Genomic DNA, 17260 nt, shown 5'->3' on the forward strand with positions numbered 1-17260 from the left:
TCAAACTCGAACTTGCCGAAGTGCAAATTTATGTCGGCATGATACCTTTCAGGGCTAGCCAGAATAGTAGAACAAATGATAAACATCAGGAGTATTCTGAAACTGTTATTCTAAGACTGACCTTTGTGCAGATTTGTGGTAATCTGTGGTAACAGATATCGGCGCATTGGTGTCGATTACCGAAAACGTTTACGCCTTACTGTACCGTTTGGTTTTACTTTTAATTGTTTTCTAAGATCATTGGCCACAATGAGCGAAAGAAGAGGTACCACGAAAAATTTCCTAGAGAAACTGATCGCGGATTATAACAGAAATCTGCAAAAGAGACCGGTACTAACGAAAGCGGTGACCAGGTGGGTTTACAGATGAACTGGGGGAAATTAACACCTCGGTAGGGCCTACTCTACACGTTGTAAGTCTAGCCGCATTCAGGGCAGTGTTGACAAGTAATTTCACATCTTGTGACGTAGACCGCCGTGATCAAAGGGACCGCTAATTACCAACTTTCAGCTGTGTACACTGATTATTTTGGCCAGTTTCTTAATTGACCTATTCAATTCATTTATATAAATCATATAACTGCCCTTGTAAGGAAATTGTATCGGTCAGTTGGTCCAATTGTGTAGACTGAATGTATGTCTTTTAATAACTTTAGAAAGGTAAAGTTTTCATGCAATTTTATAGTTGACTTAACACAGTTTTAACTGCTTACTAGGGTTAATTTAGTAACATATTGTTAACTATATCAGTTGATAGTAGCTTGCTCACAACAGAGCCCCCCTGTTCAGGCGGCAAATAATGAATACTGAACAACAAAATGGATGTCAAACCACTTTGCCAATTTCTTTGGGAATATCATGTTTAAAAGTAAATAACCATTATAAACAAAAACATATGCTACCGGAAGTTGAATAGCAATGACCGTGCTTGCATGATTTGTATGCCTTATAAAATCAACAATTTCTGATTTGTTACGTTTTAAAATCGTGGCCAAGAAAATGAAGATACTTTATGTATACATGCAAGCCGTCAATCCAAGAAGTACTTTGCTTATTTTTGTCCAAAGACTAGAAAAGTGTTTTTTTTAAGTATATTTACAAACAGTTCTAACATAAATACTTTTCCATCAATGTAATAACTTTCTCATTGATTCATTAGTTCCCTTTCGGTAATGGACAAAAATGAGTTTCTGGAAATTTTTTTTTTTTTTCTTCAAAGTGCTTCAGTGCATTGAATTGAAATGTGATGCATTGTTTCACCATGACATACAAATCATGTTTGAATTTTCGCCTGTTTGTTTTTCATTTTTGACAAATTAGGGCAGTTTTTGCCCCATATTTAGGATAATTTGGAGTACATGTTTTGGCCTTGGACCATTTCACCTGGAAACTCTTTATAAAATCTGGATAAAATATAGGCCTGTTGACTGATACAGCTACTCATGAAGAGAAAACTCAACTTTATGTCATTAATTTGAATTTCCGATTATTAGATTTCACCATAAAGAGCCATTTTTAAATAATCGTAAAATAACATGCCACCAGTGTATGTATTATAACTGTTGAGGTTTAAGCAAGGACGACATTCCCTCGGATGGGAGTTGGATTTGCCCATATTTTATTTTCAGTGCACCTAAGTTTATTAACTCCTGCCACGAGGATACACTGTAGAATGCTGCCCTTGTAAATGTCTCCATAAGCAGTGTTTCACGGATTATATAGACAAACACTAGCAGGAAGCCAATGAACCTTCAGCAGAGGCATGCATTCATAGCAGGCAATCCTCCGCAGTGAGTTATGTTTTTAAAATCCGTGTGGACTGCGGCTTTTCGAGAAATACGGGAATGCACTAAATAAAACTTGTTAAGAAACTGCTTATGGGGACCTAAATTGTGACATGTGAACATGTGAAGTATTTCTCTGATATAACTTTTCTAAACTATAGGTCGTTAGGTATGCGGAAATGTGAGTTTATGGATCTCAAAAATGACCAATTTTTGGATATTTTTGAAAAAGGCCCATGTAGTTCAAATGGGCAATTTTCTCAATTTTCTATCATCATTTTAAAAAAAAATGAGCTCTGGAGACCCTAATCCGTCAGCACCAGGTAAATGGCACAAACCAATGCTACCTGCAAGACATAATTTTATTGCACTATGTATGCTGAAAAATGGTGAAAAAATTAAAAAAATGTTTCCAATAGCTCAATAAATATACCTGTCCTCTAGATAATGTATCTTCCGATACAGTAGTCCTGTAGATATGATTAATATTCCCACTTAGACGCACAAATATGAAGTTACTACATCTTTGTTGAGCGCAGAATTTGGAGTTGAAACTTTTTACTCAAAGTAAGTGCGTATGATGGAATCCCTTTTGAGGCGATTCACCCTAAGCCCGGCTCGCGGATGCCCTGTGAGGCACGGTATTACACATCAGAGGCTGCCTGGCTGTGGGTGGGCTCTTTCAGAGTAGAAAGGCACAGTGGGCATGTCTCGCCGACTCGCCAGGCTGATGGGGCGACTTGTTCCTCCTTCCATGTATACCTCCAGGATGCAGCATTCATAGTTTAGTAAAGTAACACTTTTACTGATAGCAACACAATGTACGCACTCTCATCTTCTAGTCAACAATGTCACTTGGTTTACAACCGAAAAAATGATCACATTTTAGTAAAGTGTTATCAGTACCCGTAAGTTTAAGGGTAGAAAAACATACAAAAATATGTGGGCTGTATATTGATTAATGTTCAACATACTATACTCCGCACAGTGTACAATATGACCTAATTTTACGATGCCACATAATTGCTGTTCATGTCGGTAACATGTGGTAACAGTCATGCAGTTTTTCAATTAGCACAGCTTTAGGCTTCATATCGGTAACATATGGTAACAACAATGCAGTTTTTCAGTTAGCACAGTTCTAGGCTTCATATCGGTAAGGTACGGTAATAGTCATGCAGTTTTTCAATTAGCACAGTTCTAGGCTTCATGTCGGTAAGGTACGGTAACAATCATGCAGTTTTTCAATTAGCACAGCTCTAGGCTTCATGTCAGTAATGTACGGTAACAATCATGCAGTTTTTCAGTTAGCAAAGTTCTAGGGCGAGCCTTAACAGCCCAGCCCTACCAACTCAGTATGATTTCACCTAGCGGAAGGTGAAATCGTAATGAAGCACTCGCAGCTCCCCATTAATGTTCAAACTGTTTCTGCATGTAAATGCCACGTATTGGTTGGTCATTGGCCTACCGGGTTAGATAGAAACCCAAAGATGTATTGTTTTGATACCGATGCATCTACTGTTGGAAAACGTCAAATTCTACCCCTCAACTGACCCACCCCACTGCAATAAACCGTTGCTCTACACCAGGCTGTCATATGCTACGAGTCAGAGTATAACTTTAATAGAGCGCTACGAGCGCATCATTGTGATCTTCCCTTTCACCAGGATAAAGCATAGCAAGTTGACGGGGCTACCTAGAATGTCCAGGCTATCCCTAGAATTGTGCTAGGTTTCAATGTTTTTGCTCATGAATTAAATTTAAATGTTTGAACACTAAGGTGGTCTGTGTGATCCATGTTTATTGGTCTGGCATAGACGTCACATGAATTTTCATTTAACTTTGTTGTGTAATATGCCCTTATACAAAGAGTTATTGTGACTAAAACGGAGAGCCAAAATGAAAGTCTTGTGACAGCATCTGTACCCAGCATTGTTCCTAAAGCCTACCTGTGAATTGAAACATCTGAATGCAGGATCATGCAATTAAATTACACGTAGTTTTCAATGGGTGAGTTTAATTACATGTATGGTGTCTTTTCCTATTCCATGGTTAATTTGAGAGCTAAGTATTATAATGGTTTTCTCCTCCTATACATGTAATTTATGGAGTTGAATTTCACATTTCAACTCAAACAGTCCGGCCTAACCTTTCCAAGCAGTGGCCATACAACCTACTGTTAACCTAACTCTTGCTCTTTGGATATCATATACATGTTCACTATTGTAACAGTGCTTGTGCATCAGTTGCTGTGTTATATAACAAACTCTCATGTTTTTTGCTTATGATTACAGTGCATCAATTGCGGCATTGGGCGACATCATCTCTCAAGCTCTCTTTCCCAGTCCTCACACAAAACACAGGTTTTGGTGGAGAAGTACATTTGCATATGCAACATTTGGGTGAGTTTATTTGTGTTCAGCAATCTGGTGATTGATTTACAAATACATATTCTGTAGTTTAGTGAGGTATTTACCTGTACATATATGGAGGTTTATCGCTTACCTGCCTCGATTCAGTAGTTTCCTCCTGGAGGTTTGCAACATCTTTGAGACGTCTATCACCTGGTGAGGTGCAGTGGTTTCCTTTTGGAGATCTGTCACCTGGTGAGGTGCAGTGGTTTTCTTTTGGAGAGGTCTGTCACATGGTGAGGTGCAATGGTTTCCTTTTAGAGCTCTGTCACGTGGTGAGGTGCACTGGTTTTCTTTTGGAGAGGTCTGTCACCTGGTGAGGTGCAGTGGTTTTCTTCTGGAGAGGTCTGTCACATGGTGAGGTGCAGTGGTTTTCTTTTGTAGAGGTCTGTCACGTGGTGAGGTGCAGTGGTTTTCTTTTGGAGCTCTGTCACCTGGTGAGGTACAGTGGTTTTTTTTTAGTAGATCTGTCACCTGGGGAAGTGCAGTGGTTCCCTTTTGGAGGTTTTTCATATACCTGGTGAGTTGGAGTGCTCTTCTTTTGAACTCTGCTCAGAAGGCTCCATTCCTTTATAACCTCATCATCGCACTTAGAAAAATGTCTAAATGGCCAATCAGATAAATAAAAATAATTTATTTCCTTTCAGTTTTCTTTTTAATGGACCCCTGATTCACCATTTCTACATCTGGCTAGACAAACTGGTACCTGCTGGTAAGAAGCCTGGCACTGGTATAAAGCGCGTCCTGTTTGACAGACTCATCCTCGCTCCTCCATACCTGCTTCTCTTCTTCTATGTGGTGGCCATTTTGGAGGTGAGTGTGTACACGGAGTAAAACAGGCCTGAGACATTGGGGAAGGGTATTGTCCTCCTCCTGCCCCCCTCCCATGCCCCTCCCATTCACAAGTGGGTGGCTTGAGTTCCACCTTACCTCACCTATAATTTTCTGGGACATTCATTCCACAGGGCCTCCGTGGCTCAGTCGGTTAGCGCGCTAGCACAGCATAATGACCCCGAAGCCTCTCACCAATGCAATTGCTGTGAGTTCAAGTCCAGCTCAAGCTGGCTGCCTCTCCGGCCGTACATGGGAAGGTCTACCAGCAACCTGCGAATGGGCGGGGGTTTCCCCCGGGCTCCACCCACCATAATGCTGGCCGCTGTCGTATAAGTGAAATATGGGGTATGGGGTAAAGTACCAGTCAGATAAGTAAGTCATTCCACTTGCCTTCTTATGTACCTCCATGTGTTTATGTGCTCCACTTGGATTTTCCTGTGTATGTGTTTCACTTGGATTTTCCTGTGTATATGTTTATGTGCTTCACTTGGATTTTCCTGTGTGTGTTTATGTGCTTCACTTGGATTTTCCTGTGTGTGTTTATGTGCTTCACTTGGATTTTCCTGTGTATGTGTTTATGTGCTTCACTTGGATTTTCCTGTGTATGTGTTTCACTTGGATTTTCCTGCGTGTTTGTGTTTCACTTGGATATTCCTGTGTATGTGTTGGATATTCTGGCTTACATGTTTACGTGTTTCACTTGGATATTCCTGTGTGTTTGTGTTTCACTTGGATATTCCTGTGTGTTTGTGTTTCACTTGGATATTCCTGTGTGTTTGTGTTTCACTTGCATATTCTGGCTTACATGTTTACGTGTTTCACTTGCATATTCCTGTGTATGTGTTTATGGGTTTCACTTGGATATTCTGGCTTACATGTTTACATGTTTCACTTGGATATTCCTGTACATGTGTTTCACTTGGATATTCTGGCTTACATGTTTATGTGTTTCACTTGCCTATTCCTGTGTTTGTGTTTATGTGTTTCACTTGCATATTCTGGCTTACATGTTTACGTGTTTCACTTGGATATTCATGTGTATGTGTTTCGCTTGGATATTCTGGCTTACATGTTTATGTGTTTCACTTGGATATTCCTGTGTATGTGTTTATGGGTTTCACTTGGATATTCTGGCTTACATGTTTACATGTTTCACTTGGATATTCCTGTATATGTGTTTCACTTGGATATTCTGGTTTACATGTTTATGTGTTTCACTTGCATATTCCTGTGTATGTGTTTATGTGTTTCACTTGGATACTCTGGCTTACATGTTTATGTGTTTCACTTGCATATTCCTGTGTATGTGTTTTTGTGTTTCACTTGCATATTCTGGCTTACATGTTTACATGTTTCACTTTGATATTTCTGTATATGTGTTTCACTTGATATTCTGGCTTACATGTTTATGTGTTTCACTTGCATATTCCTGTGTATGTGTTTTTGTGTTTCACTTGCATATTCTGGCTTACATGTTTACATCTTTCACTTGGACATTCTTGTGTAAAATGTCTACATGTACACTTTCTCTGACAGGGCCTCGGGTCAGATGTGGCCATACAGAAAATTCGGGATACCTTCTGGACAGCTCTGAAGATGAACTGGAGAATCTGGACTGTATTTCAGTACATCAATGTCAACTATGTGCCTCTTCAGGTAAGTCACTCAGATAGCTGTGCTTTTTTCAGCCAAGTCTTGGTTTAAAGTGTGAACTGCCAGCTTCCTCCAGTCAAATAAATAAATGAATGTAAACAGGTGTAAGCCAGTCTGTTGTAAGTTTATCTCATTAGGGGTTTTGTTTTAAACTTACAGATGCTTAAAAGATATTACCTTACTACACCTAATGCCTTGCCTCAAGCAGAATTCGATATAAGAAAAGGCACAGTGATGTTAATTGCCTTAGGGCTATCTCAAGTACTATTTGATGGCAAGACAAAGAGGATTCAAGACTTAGAATAAACATGATAGGAGGAAATCATGATAGGAGAAAATCGTAATAGGAGGAAATCATGATAGGAGGAAATCGTAATAGGAGGAAATCATGATAGGAGGAAATCGTAATAGGAGGAAATCATGACAGGAGGAAATCGTGATCATATTACAAGGTCAATTTTACAATGGACATAAGGAAAGATTAATTTAATTATATTATTAATTTATTTTATTGGAGTTTCATGTGGAAAAGGTGTATAAGTAGAATATAAGGTAATAATTTAGAAAGATGAATGGAAATATGTACATTTAGCAAGGTTGGATCTTAGATGATGCAATCCCAGATGAAGCGAAACAAACTTTTGTTTGAGTGTTGTACTGTGCATGTAAATGAAGCCAATCTGTTCTTTTCCAGTATCGAGTGTTGGTCACGAACATGGTGTCACTGATCTGGACAGTGTACATCGCTGCTAAAAGGAGGCATGACGCCTGAAACGGGTGGCACCATCAACAAACTGCACCATCAACAAACTCTGCGATCAGCTAAAAACTGCACCATCAACGAACTGTGCGATCAGCTAAAAACTGCACCATCAACTAACTGCACGATCAGCTACAAACTGCACGATCATCAAACTGTCCTAGGGGTACAAGTACATTGAATACTTGTTATGCAAAAAGACAGTTCATGTACCAGAATTATTATACCTGTGGCTTAGTAACAAAGACATGAAATGAATAAAGGTGTTTGCAAAGATGGAGCTTGTCAAGCACTGCCATAAGTAGGTTGTTTTCACCTTTTTAATAGGTATATATTTAAGCAAAGTTTTGATTGCAAATTAGTGCATTGTACTTTGCACACTGATTAAATGATATTGCAAAACAATGTATATTGGTAAAATGACATACAATGTGCAGATTGTTTTGAATTACTAAGCTGACAAGCATATACTTTACAACTATTGTACAAGGTACATATATATGGCATTGACAGCCATTATTTAATTATTGTGCAGTTCTTTGAACCAGGTGATTTATTTGTTGCATTTATGTGAATTTTTTTATCCCATGGAATGGAAGGCCTCAAAGAACATGCTGGCATACACATACATGCATTTTACATTATCCATGAAATCCAGTGGAGATTCGTCGTCATATGACTGAAAAATTGTTGAGTACGACGTTAAACCCCAAGCACTCACTCACTCCAGTGGAGATGACTTAACCTTCCACAATGTATATGATGTGTGAAGAAGACTGCCAAAGGTTGGTGGTTTTCTCGGGGCACTCATAACCCATAATATACTGGCCACCATCATATTAGTGAAAAGCTCTCAGGGCTGTTTTTCAAAAGGGTTGTAATGTTATGCCGGTCTAATCACCATAACGTTACATGTTGACGGCATGCGTTCCCATGGTATGTGTGACCGGCGTAACGTTAACGCAGCAGCTTTGTCAAGAGTTTTGTCATGTACATGTTCCTGGCACAGGTCAGTGGTTTCCTCAGGTTTCCTCGGGTTTTTTCCAGCAGGAAACCTGACCACTGTCATAGAAGTGAAAAAGTCTTGAGTATGGCATTAAAACACCAATAAAGTAAATCAAGTAAAAAAAAAAATGAAAGATTTGTGAATATGGTCTTAAGTAAGAATATTAAGAAAAAGGAAAGCAATATTTTTTTGGCCAGAGCAGTATCTGTGGTGGAGAAAAGTGTACCTACCAATCCCATTAGTCATTTATGGACTTGACACTCGAAAACTGCAATAATTAGGCCCGTCTTTTGTATTTTTAAAATTTTGCCTAACAATTCGTGTTTTTAGAGGCAAGTGTTGGTCATAAAATATATCTTTTCATGGTGAATCTTACATAGTTTAAAATGATAATTTCCAAACAAACTTCAAAACACCTTCTTAAGCTGGATGAAACTTAAAAAATCAAGGAATATTTGACCCTTAAGAGTTGGGCAAAATGTTGAATCAAATACAGTAGCAGTATTTTCCCATTATGATGCCATGGTTGGGATGTGCAAGATAAACTAAATAAAAATAATGAGGATGAAATTATTCCTATTAGATAAAAAGTGATGTGGTAAAATTGTGTCTCGTCACATTTTGTTTTGTATATTTCATAACCATATTTTTGCCTTAATTCAAAAGGTATTATGATCATGAATGAAGGTTTTGGATATATGGTAACTGTACAACTATCGTTGGTGTATTGTTCAGTTCACTGTTGAAGGTTGAAAAAAACTGTCTGATTGGAAATTCTGGTGGTCTACTCAAACTAGTCTCAAGGTGTGTAAAAACACATCATTTTTTGTGTTGACAGAGTGATTATTTGTGTACTACCTCACTGATTTTGTAGATCAATCATCATAGATAGTACCGCCCATCAGAAGCCTGACCAATAGGCTGTGCATGTATATCTGTCAATCATGTACCGCCCATCAGATGCCAGACCAATAGGCTGTGCATGTACATCTGTCAACCATGCATACTTCACAGGAGAGGAGGATCTAGTAGAAAAAAGGGAAAATAGATTCTGTATTTCATCTGAAGTTTGGCTGGTAAAAATGCACTTTCAGAAGCATGTAGGCCTTAAAATGATATTTTTGAAGCCAGCACTTAACTCATTTTGGATAAGAAATTCATTAAATTTCATAATAAACCTTTTAAGTGGCCCTATAAGGTGAATTAATCAATTTAGAATGAAGTGAAATGTATTTAAAAATATTGTACGTCACTGTGGGGTGAAATACAGTATTACTGAACAAGGAGAGAAGTTCACAAGGAATGGCCAACTTTGATCAGTAGATTGTACACAGTCGATTAACACGAGTTCCTCTTTATAAGGTGTTGTATTATTTTGTTGTTTGATTGTTTCGGTATAGATTTAACAGTGTATGATTTGTAATTACTAATTATGCATTTTTGTATTACCATGATTATGTTTTACAGGTACCGAGTTTATTATACATCTATAGACTTCTATGTCTTAGTTTTACAAGCATTATTTTGTCTTCGGTATTCATGAAGTTGGTAGGGCATCTGTAGCCAAGGTGATTTCACCCAGCGCGGTGCAGTGACTCAGGAGCCTCTTACCAATGCTGTCGCTGTGAGTTCAAGTCCAGCTCATGCTAACTTCCTTTCCGGCTGTACGTGGGAAGGTCTTCCAGCAACCTGTGGATGGTCATAGGTTTACCCCGGGCTCTGCTTGGTTTCCTCCCACCATAATCCTGGCTGCCGTTGTATGTAATTAAAATATTCTTGAGTACGGCGTAAAACACCAATCAATCAAATAAATAAATAAATAAATAAACATAAAGTTGGCTTGTTTTGACGCAATAGCGATTTTATGAATTTCAAACATGTTTCTGCCACTTCCCAAATGATCTTTGCCAATCTGAAAGTTTAGCAAGGCAAACTGTATGGTTTTTGATCATAAGAGGTATCCCCGTAATATGTGTTCTCGCTGAAGTGTATGGGTTAACTACCTGTTGGCAGAATGATCCAAACAGTTAACGTGTCTTGCTGGCGATTAGATGCCAGACTCTGAGGTTGGTGCCTCTAAACCTGGAGTGGTCTCTGCCAGTTTTCAAAACTGGAGTGTGTTATACAGTGCACCTGTTAAAATGTTAATCCCAAAAGATGATTATACTATTAAGAGTGAAATTCTACAATTTAATACCCGGTAAAGAAGTAAAGCAATTGCATTTTACACAGTTTTGCTCAAATGTGTTGACAGTGCGCAAATACACAATACAAGATTTTTTATGGACAGAGGTTTTACAGTTTTACAGATTATATGTATTAATACACTGCGAAGCGTATGTAACTTGAATTCTGGAAAACAAAATTGGTCCACAAACAAAAAATTACTAGTGAATAAATGATAATTTTGTTTCCAAGAGAAGATTGGTTCCGTGTTTTGTGTGAAGTTTTTGATTTATTTATTTTTTATACATGCATGAAAATGGTCACATACACCAGGCTGAAACTGAACATTTTGACATTAATTTATGTTCAAACATAATTAAGTAGCTGTGGCAGTTTGGTGTACCAACAACCCTCCAAGCTGTGATTCCAGTAAGTGAGTTCGGTAGTCAACACCTAATTGTCTCCTGAGTGAACTTGGGTGGCCTGCAAACGCATACAATAATGTATCTTGCATACTCCGATTTTCATTGGTGAGCAACCTTCAGCCAACATCCTGTGTATTTTAACAAGGTTATCTCCCTTTGTTTGGCTGTGAAAATGATGAAGTGATTCGCCTTGAACAATGGCCTTCTGGGCTAAATTCATTGGTCTTTTGGAGGATAAATTCATTACACAGTTGTTCACTGAGAGGAAATATATGGTTTGGTTTCAGGAAAACTTGTATTGAGCCAAGGCTTGGTTACTGACGCCATATATTTCCATATTCTGTCAATTATTGCTTTAATTTTCATGGGTTAAGGAGCAACATTTTAAACCTTGTGTTTCAGCAGGCACTCCTACAAAATACCACACAATGCACAAAGTAGCCCTTGCTCATAAGCATACTGACAGTTGCAAGAAATATATGTACTGTGTGTTTACCAGGAAATGAAAGTATTGGCCCAGAGACCTTGAAAAATATGCCATGGTCAATGACAAATCTTTTCCATAATTTTGTGTTCACTTGGTACAAGCTTGCCTGCAGTTAAGAGAGATTATGTATTCAATCCTGTCACAAACTTGAACACCCCAATGACCTTGAAAAACTGTACCAAGGTCACGTCACAGAATACGAACAGGTTCTTCCTAATGCCTTAAGTAGTGCACGTTTGGTATAAGTTTGGTAAAACTGGCTGACGAGGTTTGCAAAGAACTCGTCGGATGTGTGGCTAGAGGGACTAATGTCCATCCCCCCCACCCCAATTTTAGCTGAAGGTTAAAAACAAAAAACAAGTTTTTCAAGCGTTTATCGTATCAATTTGTATTTATTCCATGACTTATTTGGCTATACACAATGACGGGTCACAGGCTATATAATACATGAAGATGTAATCATAAACCTTGGTCACAACAGTAAGAATGGTCTCCAACAAGGCTTTGGTCTGTTCCTGGATGACACATAACGCACAAGCTGTGAATGGGACTCGACTAAACAACGTATGCATAGAATGAAGTACAGGCCACCTCAGATTAGATTTACATTGAGCCGTTGCACAGAACAGAACACCCAATGCGAATTAGCAACATTTTCCAGCTCCTGTCCAATTCTAAACTCAAGTTTAACTTGACAGTGAAAGTTATCAGCTTTTACATGCAGTCTTCTCAAGACTTACTGTATATTTTTTTGCCCTTAATACCCCCCTCAACTTAGTCTCCAAATGAACAACCTGCAAGAAGAGCTAACAATTCAATGAAATCAATCAAAATTCTATTCTGGATACTTGAGTAGCCTTTTTTGATATTAAGTACAAGTGAATAAACAGTTTTTAATAGTCAACTGTAGGAACTGTACATAGTTTGTGCATACAGACAAATGTATCTCTTAGTACCAAGATGACAGTTTTACTTAATACTTTGATGAAACAAATGATATGAAATCTAAATAAAAAAGGGTGTCTTAAAGTTATACGATAAAACGCAGAAAAGAGAAAAGTACAACAAAAGCTGAATATACCTATACAAAAAGAAGAACTGAATACTAGTAAATTTGTATGTTTGAGCATAAAACTAGAATACATGAACTGACTGATTCTGAATACATTTCAGCAGATATGGTAAAAGTCCAAAAGTGAACAATACCACGGGATAAGCGAGGGAACAGGTGCTCATACACAGGCAATACTGATTTTTAAACCTTTTGAAAAACTCAAAGAAATATCTTTCCTTAGTCCACAAATGCATGACCTTTGGTATAGCCAGTGTATTGCAACCCAGTGCATTAACAGTGAGGCACGGGAATTATTTAACCTTTCACCTTTGCCAAACGCATTTTTTCATCACAAGGAAAACTGGAAAGTGTTAATTCATTACAGGATGGGTTAAATTTGCCAGTTGTATATGTGTTAACTTAAATTTCCCCCCTTGTGGAATATATTCATACAAACACAGAGCTGAGTTTGTGATTGACACATGCTGCTAAAATCCAACACAATGTACAAGAGCCTGGAATACTGTACCAATTAGACATTACAGTGTTACTGACATGCACATGTATGATATATCAACTGCCATTAAAACAATGTTAAGACCTGTAACATAAAACAGACATTCTTTTTACAAAAAAATTAACCTCCAAGATGTTCTAGTACATAGAAACTCTCACAAAAAATGTACACAGGTCTTATTAATATGATAAAAATAACAATCAACTTATGACAAATTTTCCTCATTACACATGTTCTGGGGTACACTAATTACAAATGCATCTTTATCTTAAGCAACCAATGCTCTTCTCAGATTAATAAAATAGATCACTTTTTATTTTTATTTTTTACACTTGAATGATTACTGAAAAGTTATGTATTTTAAAGATTAGAGAAAGGTTATCAATTCAAAAATGTTTAGTGGAAAGTTACCCTTTTTTAAGATGTTTAAGGGTAAGACTACCTTTTCTGAAAAAAAGTACATTTTCCAAATAATATAAGCAAATACTGGACAGGGAAAAAACAAATATGTTCCTTATAACGTATCTGGATCAGTTACAGGACACTAAAAAATAAGGTCATTGCAGATCATATATTAGCCCAACAGATCAGGAACCTGGGAGCTACTTTCCCAAAACTTTGTAAATCATATTTTTTTATATCTGTAGCTTTCTTCATAAAAGACATCTTGGCTACAGCAACATAAGATGACATATTTACGAAAAACTGACTTACAATGTTTTGTTAAAGTGCTGCCTGTTCCACAAAGTGATTGTAGTTGAAGTTCTTTGTAACTACCATTGGCAAACCGTAACGTGTAGTTATGACAGTTTTAATCAACTTTACTAGCTTAAGATGACCTTGTGGAATAGCTAGTACCCAGGACTCTGTAGCCAGATATGGTGTCGCTGTCAAATATGCTATACTTGTGCAATGATAGATGTTACATGTACTTAATATGAATGATGACATAACTAATAACAAACTGTGTTACAGTTCAAACTGATAATCATAAGGAATATCATCAAAAATATATTTACAATGACAAAAGAAAAAAAACAGAGCAAAAAAGAAACAACAACAACATGTGCTCATCTCCTACCCTTGGGCCAACAGTAACAGATTGTGAGATTCAGGTACAAAGTATGAAGATCGATGAGTTTGAAATATTCAATAACTTGCATGAAACTTTAACATACTCTTGTTAAATGAAAGAATTCCAACAATCTGATCACAAACTCTAGACCACAGAATTCTGTCATCTTGCAGAGACTACAAGATATGGACGTGAAAAAAATGACCTTTGAAACACGAATCCAGCAAAGTGATAAACTCATATGAGGTAGTGTAACAATTAGATCGTGATTTCCTGACCAGAGCGCCTGTGTCATCCTTATCACCTTGTACACAGGATTGCAAGTTAAGGATTGGAAAAACTCCCTGCCAAGCAGAACAGCAAATCAAAGTGATGTAAACTGATTGCTTGCTTGATTGATTGGTGTTATAATGCCACACTCAAGTATATTTTACAACAGATTTACTGAAGGTTGTGAGGGCAACTATCATACAATTGTAAGGATTTTTGATATTGGCAAAGATCTATATACCTGTAGTATAATGCATTTCTTCAGCAGTTGCAATGAATACAATAAGTTGGCAAACCACTGCATGGTGAGTGAAACTGACATGAAACTGACACTGAGATAACTGACGTCAATAAAGGCGATTGCGGAGGAACATTTACCTGTTACATGCACTTATCTACAAAGCTTAGATTTCAATCCCAGGTGACTGTATAAAGAATTCCCCGCTATCACTAACACTGTGTTACAGTTTTTATGGTACATGTATGTTTTGGTTCTGAACAATAATCTGGACAACATTTTTTCGCGGTTAAAACATACACATAAAACCATCTTAACTTGGGGATGAAATTAAGGTTATATTCCAACTGCTTACTGACTGTCAATAGTTAAATATGCCTGTAGTTTTAATCTTGTCAAAGAGGAGAGAATTTGAAGTTTGAAGTCTTAGTGAAAATTAAATACCTACATGTACAAAAAAATTCAAATACCATATTCAGGTTAAGCTCGGAAGTAAATGGCAAAAGAACATAATCTCAAATCCAAGGGGACATAACTTCTGTGAGCAGAACAGAAGAACTATAGCAGAGAAACTGTATATAAGAGTTGTTCAGTTGGAAGCTTGGCTTCCTCAAAACAAACAAAAGGCCAGAAACACTGCATACATGTATCCTATCCTTTTACAAACTTTATATAAAATTTACAACACGTTCTTACAATGTTTGTGATAAACAAAAGAGTAATATATTAATTATCTCCTCCTTCATGGAGTGAAAGCACAGGAAAATCTCATCACAATAGAACAGTTGCCATGACAACACAACCGCCATGCTGAATCCATGTCACATGATCATGATGTCCAAAACTACTAGTTTCCTAGAATGGCTTCAAAATTGGTCTTCAAAATTTTTCAATAGCAACCAAACAACATAAATCCATACCAACAGTTCGGGTTTTTGAAAGGTTCCAAAAGTCCCCAAAAAGTATCTAATCTGGTATGGATGCTGTCAACATTTCAAGCTGCTCTAGGTGCAGAGTTTAGTGATACTCAGCATCATTTACAAGTGACCAGTCTTACAGTAGCAAAAACAAATGATGATTTCAACTGTGTCTGATCAAGTGACATTTACCGAACTATATGAAGCACATTCATGACATTTTTGCACTAAGGGGCTGTCATCACATTACCAGCGCTGGTCCAATACAGCAACGGGTGTAGTAATAATATCATGTGAACATTTGCAAATGACCCTTTAATGGTTTATGTGTTCATGGCACTGTCATGTTCACCGGCGACTGTAGATGTCATAACTCCAGCTTCTGTTGCGAGTACGGCTGCGACTGCGGCTGTGAAATCGTGGCCTGCTTGGGGAGCGTGACCCTCCATATGACCCGCTGCTCAGGGAACTGGGTGACGGGGGAGTGGGGCGATAATAGGGCACGGGGCGTTTTCGAGCACTGAAACAAAAGACAGAAGGGTGAGATTAGGCACATGCATATACTCAGGTACTTTTATATAAATATAAAATATGTAATTAATAGGTAGAAGATGAAACATATGGCAAAATAAAGAGTTACCAATCAGCTAACTGTTTTCATTGTACAGATCTAAGAATGTAAGTGGTAAACAGTATTATCTGCTAGGAAACACTAATTCTTTCTGAGACAAATTTGCTCCTGAATTTGTTTCCCATATTTATTACTAATAATCTTACATTTCACTGGTGTTATTAAGCGTTTGGATATTAAATGACAATTATATTCAAAAAGAATTACAGCACAAGTACCTTGACACATACCAACAATCCCAACAAGGTAGTTAAAATTTGCATAATTTGTCGGAAGAATTTTTCCTGAATTTTATAGAATACATTAAAAATCTTTAAAATACATTTCATCCACTCAACTAGTAGAACAGAAGAACATAATATCCACATGTTACAGTTCGTATGTTAGTACATACAAGGCAGCATGAAAACCAAATAACATCATCCCCATGTTAAAAAGTTCTTAGTCACAAATGTGAATGAAGTCAAAAACCCCAATTCTTACTAAAATACAGGTCACGTAAGTTTCTGCAAGAATTGTATAATATGGATTCTATTTGCAAAAGCTATGCATGCAGTAGTTAAATGCAAGACAATATTTACACACCATATTGAAAACAAAAAAATTCAACCAAAATCCACAACCATTAGAGAAGCACAATCCTGCCAGTAGAAATGTCATTTTAGTTACCAAGCACCGGTCACCCTGGGACGGAAAATAATGTCAAGCTGACAAAACTAAAGTTAGTAGTGATGATGTGATCATGTTTGTGAGCCGTCCTATACAAGCAACACCAGTTTTTGCAAGCATTCACAAAATGTACCTCGCCTCTTTCACAAAAACTAGGATCTAGCACATGTAAATATCCCACAAGATGGTGCTCCCACCCTTCGCTATTAAAAAAAAAAAAGTCTCCTTTATACATACAAATGTAATTTAATTATTGAACAAACAAGTTGGCCTGGATATTAATCTGGTCATGTATACGCCCTGATCAACAATTTGAAAATTCATGTACTATGAGACAACTTGAGATTTGATGTCTCAACTTTCG

General features: G+C 37.4%; 2 protein-coding genes across 3 annotated transcripts in view; one reads left to right on the forward strand and one right to left on the reverse strand.

The window, feature by feature from the left end:
* LOC135476318 (peroxisomal membrane protein 2-like) lies at positions 1-10241 on the forward strand. Its single transcript, XM_064756311.1, has 5 exons — positions 1-353; positions 4078-4185; positions 4842-5007; positions 6565-6684; positions 7376-10241. The coding sequence occupies exons 1-5, from the start codon at positions 250-252 to the stop codon at positions 7451-7453; spliced, it is 576 nt and encodes a 191-aa protein (XP_064612381.1). The 5' UTR covers positions 1-249; the 3' UTR covers positions 7454-10241.
* A 1658-nt stretch (positions 10242-11899) lies between these two features.
* Positions 11900-17260, reverse strand: part of LOC135476154 (serine/arginine repetitive matrix protein 2-like) — a 68926-nt gene continuing 63565 nt past the window's right edge. Inside the window, exon 12 of one of the 2 annotated variants that reach the window (XM_064756077.1) lies at positions 11900-16116. In XM_064756077.1, the coding sequence (XP_064612147.1) occupies positions 15945-16116 (172 nt within the window). In that variant the 3' untranslated portion in view covers positions 11900-15944. The remainder of the gene's footprint in view (positions 16117-17260) is intronic. The other variant, XM_064756078.1, reaches the window with a different exon arrangement.

Source organism: Liolophura sinensis, chromosome 10 (genome assembly GCF_032854445.1).
Source record: "Liolophura sinensis isolate JHLJ2023 chromosome 10, CUHK_Ljap_v2, whole genome shotgun sequence".
Taxonomy (NCBI): Eukaryota; Metazoa; Mollusca; class Polyplacophora; order Chitonida; family Chitonidae; genus Liolophura; species Liolophura sinensis.